This window comes from Excalfactoria chinensis, chromosome 20 (assembly GCF_039878825.1).
Source record: "Excalfactoria chinensis isolate bCotChi1 chromosome 20, bCotChi1.hap2, whole genome shotgun sequence".
NCBI lineage: Eukaryota > Metazoa > Chordata > Aves > Galliformes > Phasianidae > Excalfactoria > Excalfactoria chinensis.
The window spans coordinates 5,841,421-5,853,710 of NC_092844.1; the positions used below are offsets into that span (position 1 = coordinate 5,841,421).

The 12,290-nt window shown below is 67.5% G+C and overlaps 3 protein-coding genes across 5 annotated transcripts in view; all 3 read left to right on the forward strand.

Moving 5' to 3' along the window:
• The window catches only part of CAMTA1 (calmodulin binding transcription activator 1), a 266,410-nt gene that overhangs the window by 8,846 nt on the left and 245,274 nt on the right, over positions 1 to 12,290 (forward strand). The gene's annotated exons all lie outside the window — the stretch shown is intronic.
• ESPN (espin) lies at positions 364 to 12,262 on the forward strand. 3 transcript variants are annotated; one of them, XM_072354324.1, is made up of 15 exons: positions 364 to 657; positions 1,758 to 1,951; positions 4,162 to 4,348; positions 4,421 to 4,603; positions 4,679 to 4,810; positions 4,907 to 5,126; positions 5,199 to 5,470; positions 6,830 to 6,991; positions 7,064 to 7,235; positions 7,504 to 7,530; positions 8,485 to 8,630; positions 8,713 to 8,994; positions 11,355 to 11,434; positions 11,520 to 11,531; positions 11,630 to 12,262. In XM_072354324.1, exons 1-15 carry the CDS (start codon positions 364 to 366, stop codon positions 11,775 to 11,777), a joined length of 2,511 nt encoding a protein of 836 aa, XP_072210425.1. In that variant the 3' UTR covers positions 11,778 to 12,262. The 3 variants fall into 3 exon arrangements, with proteins under 3 accessions (XP_072210425.1, XP_072210426.1, XP_072210427.1); XM_072354325.1 differs by having other exon boundaries at positions 7,507 to 7,530; XM_072354326.1 differs by lacking the exon at positions 7,504 to 7,530.
• Positions 9,067 to 10,726, forward strand: LOC140261293 (espin-like protein). Its single transcript, XM_072354585.1, has 2 exons — positions 9,067 to 9,162; positions 9,332 to 10,726. Exons 1-2 carry the CDS (start codon positions 9,067 to 9,069, stop codon positions 10,724 to 10,726), a joined length of 1,491 nt encoding a protein of 496 aa, XP_072210686.1.

Genomic DNA, 12,290 nt, shown 5'->3' on the forward strand with positions numbered 1-12,290 from the left:
AACCGGGGCTGAAACGCATCTGTCTCCATGTGTCTCCATGGGTCTCATCCCAGGATGCCGCGAAGTCTCGGGGGTACCGGCGGCCCCCGAACCTCGAGCGAGGCGGCTCTGCGCCCCGGGGAACGGGCACGGGGCAGCGGGCAGGGCCGGGGGCGGCGGGTGGTTTGCCGTACCCCGACGGCCGGGCTCCCGTAGGGGCAACGCGGCGCGGGGCGGCGTGGGCGGGGGTGGGGGGGCGGCGGGGCGGGCCGGACCCAGGGGAGGAGGAGGAGCCGGTGGGGCCGGGCCGACGCTCCGCGGGAGCGCCGCGCAGTGCCAAGCGGCGGCCGGACGGCCCGGCGCGGCCGGTCCGGGGCCGGGGCCATGGCGCTGGAACGGGCGCTGCAGGCGGCGCGGCAGGGCGACGTGGAGGCGCTGCGGGGGCTGCGGGCGGCGGGGCTGCTCCGGCCGGGGCTGCGGGACGCGCTCGGAGCCTCTCCCGCTCACCACGCCGCCCGCGCCGGCCGCCTCGCCTGTCTCCGGTACCTGGCGGCCGAGGCCGCCCTCCGCGGCGACGCGCGGGCTCGCAACGGGGCCACGCCGGCCCACGACGCCGCCGCCACCGGCAACCTCGCCTGTCTCCAGTGGCTGCTCACGCAGGGGGGCTGCGGCGTGCAGGTGCGAGCGGCCGCGGGCCGGGGAGGGGGCGCGGGGCTCGACGGGGCGGGCTCGGAGGGAGCGCGGGACGGGCGGCGGGTTGGGGGGGCGGGACGGCTGCCCCCGCCCCTGCGGCACCTCCGGCCCCGGGGAGGATCCCGGCGGGGCACCGGGGAGACCGGAGGCGTTTCGACGCGGCCCAAAGACCGCCGCGCTGCGCTGCTAAGCTCGGGCCGGAGCGGAGCCGCCCGCTCCAGCGCGGGAGAAGCCCGTGCCGGGGGGCAACGCAGGTCCCCAGAGCCGCTGAGCCGCGAGGCAGAGATCGGCGCCCCGAAGGGCGTTCGCGGAGCCGGGGCTCCACAGTCGGGGTCCGGCGGGGGGAAGCAGCGTTTCCGGCCGCGTGGGTCTGCGCGAAGGGCTGTGTCCGCGGCGTCAAGGTCACGCACAGATTGTGCCGGGAGCGGACAGCCACGCGCGGCCTCCGCGCTGCTCGACGGCGGACGGCCCGGTCCCGCGCGGGGGTGGGAGCTGCATGAATGGCGCTCGGGACTGCAGATCCGCCACACGCGGGACAAAGCCACGCGGGCCCGCGAGGAGGGGACCCAGGCTGGGGTGGGTGTCCGGGCGCTGTGACCCGGGGGCACCGGCACCTTCTCGGGCTTATACAACCAGAGCGAGCCCCGGGGCGGATAAGCAGCTTGCCCCGGGCTGGCTGAGAGGTAACAACATGTGACGTGGAGGAGGAGGAGGAGGGGTGGGAGAGGTGATTAAGCAGGAAGGAAGGACGGGTTCCGCGCGGTTCGGCGCCGTCCTGGTCCGACGCCAGCTCAGCTTTGTGCCCCGCGGAGCGAAGAGGGCAGCGGGGCCGGGCAGCAGTGAACCCTGCGGCAAAACAAGCGGGGCTTTGTGCAGCGCCGGGCTGGGAAACCGCTGCGGAGGCCCACGGGAACCTGGCACGCTTATGGCACCGCTATATCCTCTGCCGTCCTTCCCGGGGCCATCCTCCCGTGCTGCCCGTGCCTCCACTCCTCCAGCTCAGCCCCCCCAGCCCCACGCGCTCTCCCTCGCTGGAGGTGCGGGACTCTCCCGGGTCCCAATGGCCTCTCCCCTTCCTCCCACAGGACGCAGACAACTCCGGTGCCACTATCCTACATCTCGCAGCCCGATTCGGTCACCACGAGGTGATCGAGTGGCTCCTCCGCTTCGGAGGCAGCGACCCCACGGCAGCCACAGACACGGGAGCGCTGCCGGTCCACTACGCTGCGGCCAAAGGGGATTTCCCTTCCCTGCGACTTCTCTTAGGACACTGCCCAAGGTAACGGCCCCTGCTGCCCTTGGGACGCTCGGGGGCAGAGCCGAGAGCTCGGCAGTGCAGGGAGGATTCGAGCTTTGGGGGGAGCGGGGTACCCGCTGCTACCCCCCCACACCTCGGCTGCTGGGCAGGGGGCCAGCGTCGAGGACCGGCCACATCCATTCCCTGCTGCACAGCTCCAAGGGCAACGCGGCAGCATTATCACCTGGGCACACAGCTGCGCTTCCTTTATCACCCGCAGAGAAAGGGCGAGGAGAAGCGCAGCGAGCGCTGACAGAAATATTGCCCGCGGCCGCGGGCGGCACGAAGCGGGGTTTGTTCCCAGCGCTCGTGGCGCGGGGCGATAACACAGTAACACAGCCGCCTTTGTCCGCCTCCATTATGTAAATGGATTAGGCTGCCCGCGGAGGAGAGGCGACCTTTCCCGCTGCCTCCAGGAGCGCAGGGCCGGACACCACGGCTGCACACCGCCCGGCGCCGCCACGGCCCCGCGTGGTGCCCTCACCCCCCTGCGCAGCCCTTCCCGAGGCCGTGCCTGGGGATGCAGTGCAGCACCCCGTGCTGAGCCGCCCCGGGCTCGCGATGCGATTACACGGCGCTAATCTCATTTCCCACGGTGGGCAGAGGGTCTATAAATAACAGGGGCCCTGGCTGGGGGGGGGACGGGGACGTGCCTCCCTGCCACGCCACGCTGGGCAGGCTCAGGGACACGAGAGACCTGCTCGAGCTGCCCCCAGCTCCACTCTCACCTTCCCCATGTGCCCCCAGAGCCCCCAGCAGCACTGTCACCATCTGCAGGCAGCTCCCCAAGTAAGGCTGCCCCTGCCCTTTGTCCCCTTGCACCAGTGGGGGCACCTGTGCTGCCCCGTGCCCAGATAAGTTAACCCTCCCCACCCCAGGCCCTGTTCCCTCGCAGCCCTGTGTTGTCTCCTGCAGAGCTCTCTTGGCAGCAACCCTTTCACACTGAGTTTCACGTTCCTGTTGGGGTTAATCTGCTGCCAGCTGCCTTCCCCTGCCCAGGTGGCCCCTGAATTATTTACTGCTCGCCCTGTGCCTCGGAGGAGGCTTTGTTACAGCTGTGAAATTCAATCCTGGGCTGCCGTGGGATCTGGAAGTACTTCGGGTGGGTGCGTGCCGGGCTCTGCAGCACCACTGGAGGGGCTGCGGGGTGTTCCCAGCACTGCCATGGGCAGCTTGTGGCTCCCATCCCACTGCAGCTTGGCCACCCGCAGGTCCCCAGCAGCTGGTCCCAAAGCAGGCAGCAGAGTGGGGTCGTGGCCATCTGGCACAGCACGCCCTGGCTGCCAGCCGGCACTCACCAGAGTGGATTAACCTGCCCTCATAACAGGGAAATGGCAATTAAAGGTTGTGCACGTACCAAGTGCACCCACACCGCGTGGCTGCATCCCTCCCCAGGGGCTCTGCTGACCCCCCAGGACTGTCCCCAGTGCAGTGCTCAGTGGGACAGGGCCCTGCAGCACGGCACAGCGTGGGGCCAGTGCCGACTGGGACTGTCTCACGGTTACAGGGATCAATTATTAAGGGCCCACGATCTGTGTGATAACAGAGTGGAGTATTTGTTGCACTTCCTTTTTTAAATATTCAACAGCTTTTTGTGGAGCGCTCAAAAAATCCAGCTTTCTGCACAGCAGGGATGCAGGATTTGGGATGCAGGGTGGGGAATGTGGGATGGGAGATTCAGGCCACGGGATGCCAAGTGCCACCCAATGGGAAGGGGAAGTGATGCCCAGCAGTGGGGCTGGGCAGTGCCATCCTGCAGGTCCACCCTTCCCTGCTGGCTGCAGGTGCCTAAGCTGCTTACTTAAAAATACTGCTAGATTGCAGTGTCCAAAAACAGCCAAAGGAATGCGATTAGCCCGAGCTTATTGACTTAGTGACCTCCTGCAGCAGCCGCCGTGTCTGTGTGGGGCTGCGGGGTGGAGGGTCCCAGCAGCGGGCACTGCTCTGCCTGCTCTGTGCCATGCTTGTCCCCAGGCACGTGACCTCGTGTCCCTGCGCATCCACATGTCCCTTGTGTCCTGCACATCCTCTGTGACTACGCATCCTCATACAGATCCCCTGTGCCCCCATAACCATGAATCCCACACCCCTGTGCTGTGCATCTGCATGACCCCAGTGCCCCATGTGTCCTGGTGCCCTCTGTGCTCCCATCGGAGGAGCTGCAGGCGCCCGGCGCTGTGCTCTGCTTGCAGCACGCTCAGTGCCCAGACCAAGACCGGTGCCACCCCTCTGTACCTCGCCTGCCAGGAGGGCCACCTCGAGATCATCCAATACCTGGTGAAGGACTGCGGGGCCGACCCCCACGTACGCGCCAACGACGGCATGACCCCACTGCACGCTGCGGCCCAGATGGGCCACAACACCGTCATCGTCTGGCTGGTAAGTGCTGGCTGGGCACGGTGTGGTGGCACAGTGCAGCACGGCACGGCACAGCATCCCTGCGCTCTGCAGATGAGCTTCACGACGGTGAGCCTGTCAGAGCGGGACGACGATGGAGCCACAGCCATGCACTTCGCCGCCAGCCGCGGCCACGCCAAGGTGCTGAGCTGGCTGCTGCTGCATGGTGGTGAGATCACGGCGGATGGATGGGGCGGCACACCGCTGCACGACGCTGCTGAGAATGGCGAGCTGGAGGTGGGTGCCAGCAGTCAGGGGGGGCGCGGGGGTTGGGGGCACTGCACCAGCCCTGCCTTGTGCCCCTTCTCCCAGTGCTGCCAGATCCTGGTGGTGAACGGCGCTGACCTCAGCATCCGCGACCAGGATGGCTACACGGCGGCCGACCTCGCCGACTACAACGGCCACGTTCACTGCGCCAAGTACCTGCGCACCGTGGAGAACATGGTATCGTGGCACACAAGGACGTGGGGCAGGGGCACAGGGGGCGTGGGGGCTGCGCGGGGTCTGGGTGCCGCTGTCTGACCACTCACTGTGCTGCAGAGCGTGGAACACCGTGTGCTGTCGCGAGACCCCTCAGCAGATGGGGAGTGCCGTCAGCCTGACTCGGGCATGTCATCGCCCAACACCACGGCATCGGCACCCCAGGCGCGCTTCGAGGTTGGCTCCCCTGCCAGCACCCTCTCCAACTATGACTCCTGCAACTCCAGCCAGTCCAGCACTGGGGAGAAGAGGGGCGGCCCCCACGCAGCCCCTGCAGCCCGTGAGTGCCTGGGGCAGGGCTCAGGGGGGATCGTGGGCTGAGCTCTGCTGTGACACCCCCTCCCCTCTGCAGGGGTCCCCGAGCCAGCACTCACGGACATGCAGGCTTACATGGACATGCTGAACCCCGAGACGCGGCCACAGGGCAGAGGGCTGGCGAGCGAGGGCTCCCCACCGCCACCCCCCAGCTTCCCCCCACCGCCACCCCCTCCTGCCACCCGCCCTCCCCCCCCACCCCCAGGTTACCCTGCGCCCGCACCGCCCGCTGCCCCCGACACCGCCGACATCTACGTGCGGGCCAAGAACAACCTGCGGCACGTGGAGAGCCAGGCGCTGCGCAGAGAGGTACGGCGCCGTGCTCCTGGCCTGGCAGCTCGGGGGGTTGGTGCCACCGATGGGCCGTGAGAACCACTAACTGCAGGGGGGTATGGCAAGCTGAGGCCAACGGTGCCCAGCATTGCCGTGGCAGCGGGTGGCTCTGATGCCCTGGCTGTGCCAGCTTGGCGTGCCACACCGTGTGGGTGGCATGTGCCAAGCCCACGTGGTGCCGGCGGTGCCACCGACGCAGCGTCCCCGGGCGAGCTGGGCGTGGGCGGCTGTGCGGAAGCGTGGGGTGCAGGCAGCAGCTGTAACCTGAGTGCCCGGCTCCGGTGTCACCCGCGCCGCAGGTGTCGGGTGGCATTGCTGGTGCTGCCAGGAGCTGAGAGGGCTCAGCGGGACGTACAGGTAAGAGGGGTGCAGCCGCCCAGGGCGGGGGGGTGCAGGGTGCGGGGGGCTTAGGATCCTCTGGCCATGGGCAGCAGCACCCGGCTGGGGGCAGGGGTCTGGAGTATGGCCATAGGGTCCTGGTGCACAGCGGTGGGCAGTGCTGGGCTCTGGGGCGGGTGGGATGGGGGCTTGGTACCGCGGTGTGCGCCAGCTCTGCTCTGGGCTCAGCTCCCCATCGTGCTCCCCACAGGATTCACTAGAGGAACTGGGGCTAATGAGCAGCCCTACCCAGGACAAATAACTGGGGCTATTCATGGGTTGTGGGTGATCCCGAGCACAGCTGGTGCTGGGTGCATGAGTGCTGCTTGATCCCACAGCACCAACCCTTGCACCCTCCCATGGGGCTGGGGCCATGGCTGCCGGAGCCAGAGCCAGGCTTGGCTCAGTGCCCGGTGGAGCAGGAAGCACCGAGCTGGCACTTGTTGACTTAGTTGAGGCTGCAGGCTGTATGGAGCAGCTGGGCTTGCCATGCAAATGCCTCGGGTGGAGGTGGCACGCAGGGAAATGCAAATAGTGGGGCCCTGAGAGTGGGGTGTGGGATGCAGGACTGAGTGGGATCCCTCGCCCAGCAGCGGACGCAGTGCTGTGTCACGCAGCATGACCTGCAAAGCCCCAGAGGTATGCAGAGGGGTGAGCTGAGGCCACGCTACTGTGGGTCTTATAGCCTTAATGGTGACATTGACTGCCAGGTTTGCAGCGGGGCTCCGGGCCATGGGGATAAGCTCCAGCTCCTGGCTAATCCGCGGGGCCAGGACATGGCACTCCCATTCCCAGGGGGTTATCCCAGGGGAAGCTCAGCCGGGCTCCTGGGCATGGGGTCACGGTGCCAGGCACCAGCAAGGCCCACCATCAGCCCATGGCACACATGTGGCTTCAGCCCCACGGCCGTGCCAGGGCCTTGCCCTGTGCACCTGCTCAGCTGCGCTCCCGTTGCAGCTGGTGTCGCGCGAGGGCAGCCCCGAGGGCCTGCGCCGGGCCGACTCCACGCGGCGGTCGCGGAACTTCAGCAAGCAGCCGAGCACAGGTGACTACTACAAGCACCTGGGGCCCAGCGCGGCAGAGCTGCCCGGCCCACGCAGGATGGCACACAGCGAGGAGGTGAGCGCAGCCCCGGCGCTGCGTGCGTTGCGGTGCCCCGACCCCGTGTGACCCCTGCCCGCATTCTTCCAGAGCTCTGTGCTGCCCGCGGACACCATGCTCAATGGGGGCCCGGCAGACAGCAAGCCCGGCACCGAGCTGCCACCTCCGCCGCCACCTCCGCCGCTGCCCGACGCCGCCTGCCCGCCACCCCCACCGCCTCCGCCACCCGCCGGGCCCCGCCGCTCCTCCTCCTCCACGGGAAGTAAGTCGGGGCTCCGTGGCACCGCGCTGCCGGGCACGTGGCTCTGCCTCCCGGCCGCCCTCGTGCTTCTCTCTGCGCCATGGTGCGCTCCACGCGGCTCCTGACGGTCTCTCTGTCCTTCTCTCCTCCGGTCTCGGCGCGGGGGCTCCCACGCCTGCCCGCCCCCACTTGCTCTCACTGCTGGCTGCTTCTCTTCTCTCTTGTCTTGTGGTGGCCAAATCCTTCCTCTGCTACACGCGCTGTGCTGCCTCTCTTCTTCTCCCCCTAGAAGGAAAGGCTTTGAGACAGATGAAGAGTAAGTACCGCAGCTTGCTGCTCTTTGCCGGCAGCAGGGCACCAAGATGGGGCACCTTGCCATCACATGTGCTGCTATCAGTGCTCTTACGTGGTGCTGGGGCCACGCAACCTTTCCCAGCACCAATGGCCACCAGGTCGAGCTCCCTGCAGCCCAACACGGAGGGACCCAGCTAAGGTGTCCCAGGCCACAAGGCTGACGTGCTGCCTGGTGCCAAGCGGGGCCCTGCGCTGACACAGCTCCGGCTGGGACAGGCACGGAGCGTGGGGCCGGCAGGGCTGGCAGAGCCCCGTGCCCCCTGCGGCCCCCGCGGCCCCGCGCACAGAAAGTCTTTGTTTGCGCTCAGCCGGCCGGCATTACCTCGCCACGTGAGCGCACCGGCCGCTCCCCCGCCGCTGATTGCAGCGCGCTGGTTGGCAGCAGCTCAGCGCCTGCTTTATTAGCGCCGGCTCCCGGGGGTTGGGGGGCTCAGTGGTGCTGGATGGCCTTGCGAGCGCCCGGCTGTGCCTGCGGCACCAACAGGCATCCGGGCCCCGGCGCGGCACGGCCGAGCGGGCGAGCACGGGGCGGCAGGGAAGGGGCTCTGCCTTGGTGTGGCACCATGGGCCGTTAGGGGCGCACGCATGGCTGGCACGGACGGTGGGTGCTCGCGGGGCACGGTGCTGGCCCCAGGCTGCTGGGGCACTGCGGGGGACTGCAGGGTAGCACAGGGCTGTACTGCCGTGCCTGGGCTGCTGCAGGCTGCCGTCCTGTCCGTGTGGTCGCAGCGCTGCAGCATGGTGCCAGGGGGCTGTGCTTGCAGGCAGTGCTCGGGGCTGTGGGTGCTCCAGAGAGTTGGGTGCAGGGTGCTGGTCTGATGGGGTCCTACAGCCTTCTGTCCCCCACAGCCTGCCCAGACAGGGGCAGAGGCTGGCAGCAGCAAGGCCCTCACTGCCCCCTGCCTTCCTCCACCAGGCACCAAGTCGTTCAACATGATGTCCCCCACTGGCGACAACTCGGAGCTCCTGGCTGAAATCAAGGCTGGGAAGAGCCTGAAGCCGACGCCGCAGAGCAAAGGTTTCACCACCGTCTTCTCCGGCAGTGGCCAGGCAGGGGCCAATGTAGGTGGCAGGGGGCAGAGGGATGTGTTGTTGGGTCGGGCGGGGGCACAGCAAGTACCCACTTTCCTCCTCCCCTCCACAGGCTGACTCGCCAGCATCCTCCCCATCGCCCACCAGGACCCCCACCCCACCAGCCACCCCTGAGGCCGGGGGGCCACCGCGCTGTGTGGCGGGGGGCTCGCCAGAGCCAGTGCTTAATGGGAGCTCGCCAGTGCCAGGGCCAGGGGCTGTGGCCCCTCCGGATGTGGAGGCTCTGGTGCCAAGCCACGATGAGCAGGGCCGGCCCATCCCCGAGTGGAAGCGGCAGGTGATGGTGCGCAAACTGCAGCTCCGCATGCAGGAGGAAGAGGAGCAGCGGCGCAAGGTAGGGGGGGCCTCGCTGTGGGGTCCCGTGAGCTGTGTGCAGTGAGAGCAGCCCAGGATCTGGCTCGTGGACATGGCGCGGAACCGCATCGCTCTGGCTCCCTGCCATGCTGGGATGATCCCAGCCCCACCGCATGCAGGGGATGGTCTCACCGTGTGCATGCCATGGGTGCCACGCACCCTGCCTGGCAGCAAACCCATTCCGGAGCACTCATCCCGTGTGGTTATTGGTGGTGCGTGGTCCTGGCTCCCTGCTGGACCCTGGTACTGGGGGGTTGGCGTGTGCAGAGCTGCGGGGTGCATCCTCAGGAGCTGTTCTGCCCTTTTTCCTGCCCTAGCTGGAGCCTGGGAGCGTCTCGCCCTCCCCGTGCTGGCACTACTCCGCTGCCCACGGGGGCATTCTGGGACCCTTTGGGCAGCTCATGACGGAGGAGGACATTCTCCGCATTGAGAGGCAAATCGAAAACCTACAGGTGATGCATAAGGTGCAGACAGTGGAGACAGAGCTGGAGCAGCTGGAGGAGGAGCTGCAGCAGCTCCTGCCGCTCTCGGCCGCTCTGGCCCCCGAGCGCTTTTCCCTCGACCCCCGGCGCCTGCAGGGCCGTGCTGAGGATCTGCCTGCCTGGTGCAGCAAGACTTCCGCGCTGCTGAGGAGCATGGCCATGCTGCTGGCTGCGCTGGGGGGCCGCGAGAGCCCTGGAGCAGGGGGAGCAGTGAGCGGAGCAGTGAGCAGCGCCGTGCCGCAGCAGTCCCCCCCTGCTGCTGCCAGCACCCAGCAGGATGCCCAGCATGAGATCCTGCGCTGTGGTGTCTCGGTGCGTAGCCTGAAGGCCAACTATGAGGGGCTGGTGGGAGCCCCCGTGCCCCGCGCCAGGGTCACCAAGAGGAAGCGATCGTTGCCTGCCGGAGCGCTGATGGACAGCTGCACCCGTGAGCCAGTCCTGGAGGAGGACTATGGGGATGAAGATGTGGATGGCATGCTGCGACGGAGCCGCCCGGTGCAGACGGAGCTGAGCTGCCTGCAGGAACGCATCGATGCGCACAAGGAACGCGCCGTCTCCCTCTTCCTGGAGCACTGGAAGAAATGGGCGCTGGCGGAGGCACCAGGCTCACGTACCCACGGGGATGAGCGGCTGCGGCGGCTCTGGAAGCAGCGGCAGGCAGTGGCAAGGCTGCTGGCACGCTGGAGGAGCGTGGCCCACCGTGTGCCAGGGCGGCAGATCCGGCGGCTGAGCCGTGCCGATGTGCTCTACTGGCCCGAGCACTTCTTGCCCCATGTGCGAGGCTCGCCCATGCCCTACGACAGCCTCTCGCTTGACCTCTTCATGCTGGGCTACTTCCAGCTGCTGGAGATGAACCTCAGCCCTGAGGAGCGGCGCTTCCGGCACCTGCTGTGCTATGAGATGTTTGACCGCCTGAGCACCCACAGCTGGGAGTGCATCCGACGCTTCCACCGCGTTGCACTGGAGCGGATTGAGGCCGGTCACCGCTGCTGGCTCGATGGCTTCGAGGACCTCAAGCAGGAGTTCTTTGGGGACAGCCCCACCAGCACAGCGGCAGCAGTGGGATCGAGCCCCGCGCCCCCCTGTCCAGCAGCCACGGCCTGGGGCACGCAGGAGCCAACCCAGCTGGTCTCGGAGCTGGGAGAGTTCAGTGATGAAGACATCTGCCGCTACATCGACCGCAGCTTCTCCTTCTGGAAGGAGAAGGAGGCAGAGATGTTCGATATCTGAGCCGAGCAGGGCTGTGGTGGAGGCGTGGGGCTGCTGAGCACAGAGCTGGGCGTGCAGATGGGTGCAGGCAGCAGTGCGACCAGTGCATGGCTCAGCTGCCCTGCTGCTCTCGTGGCGGCAGGGCTGCTGGTCAGCTCTGAGGTTTGGCTTTGTGCCGTGATGTCCCACGTGCCCAGACCTCTCGAGGCTCTCATGGCTGGCTGTGTGTTGAGGTTGTTGTGTGCCGATTGCTGTGGCTGTGTGTTGTGCTCGGGGCGCTGCTCCCCTTTGGTGTGATGTTTGCAGTGCTGGGGCAGTGTGGGCCCCCACGTGTCTGTGCAATAAAGCTGTGTGTGCTGCGAAGGGTTCAGCGCTCTGCACGCTCCTTGGTCACGCGTGCTCCCTGCGCCGGGGTAACATGGAGAGCAAAGGGGACCAGGACAGCAGGACCCACCTGGTGCTGTGCCACAGAGCTGCATCCCACCAATGCCATGCCATATTGTGCCATGCTGCCTCCGTGCCTGTGCTTCCTGTAGCTGTGCGCCCGGGGGTGATGTCTGTGGGAGGACTGCTGCCCAGGAGCCAGCACACCCCTTGTGGAGCCCAGCTGTGCTCCTGGAGCTGGCCGTAACGTACCTGTTTGTTGCAGGAGAAGGAGGAGGAGGCACGCCTGGCCAGCATGCCAGCCTGGAGGAGGGACATCCTGCGCAAGAAGCTGGAGGAGGAGAGGTGAGCAGGGCAGGCGGGGGCTGTTTGTGCCGGCCAGCTGCCCCCAGCCCCACATTAATGGCATCTCATCCCTTTGCCTTTGCAGGGAGCAGAAGCGGTGAGTGCCACACGTCCCCTCTCCTGGTGGGTGGGTGGGTGGGTGTGCTTGGGGGGCTCGGTGACCCGCAGCGCCCTGTCCCCTCTGCTGCCAAACAGGAAAGAGCAAGAGAAGCAGAAGCGAGAGGAGGAGGAGAAGGAGAAGGAGCAGTCAGAAAAGCTAAGGACTCTTGGGTACGATGAGACAAAGCTGGCGCCCTGGCAGAGGCAGATCATCCTCAAGAAAGGGGACATAGCGAAGCACTAGCCCTGTTCCCTGCAGCGGCGTCACCCCCCACGCGCTGCTCCCGGCTCTTTGTGGTGGGAGGAGGCCCCGCTCCGTGCCCGGTGCCACCGGGATGCACCCAGCGCCCTCCTCCTGCCGCCAACAGCCCCCGGTGCTCCCACTTCACCCGCCCCACTGGAGCGCCCGCTGCCACCTCCCAGGTCCTCGTAGCCCCATCTCGCTGCCCCCGCCTGCTGCCCCCCAGCGCTGCCCTTCACAGAGCGGGGCCATGGAGCCGTGCTGCACGGGGGCTGCCGTGCAATCGCTGCACGCCGTGTGCTCCCCGCGCTCCTTCCCTCCCTCCTCCGGAGCCGCTAGAGGGAGGCTTCCGGCCCACGTCTGACCCAGACCCTCCGCGTTTCGGCGATTAAAACAATAAATCCCCTCCTGCGGTGCCCCGCGCCTTCCTGGGGCTGCCTGCAATGCCCCTCCTGCCCTCCTCCTGCCATGCCTGTGCTGCGCTCCTACCTGAGTGCCATCCCCCATGGTGCTTCC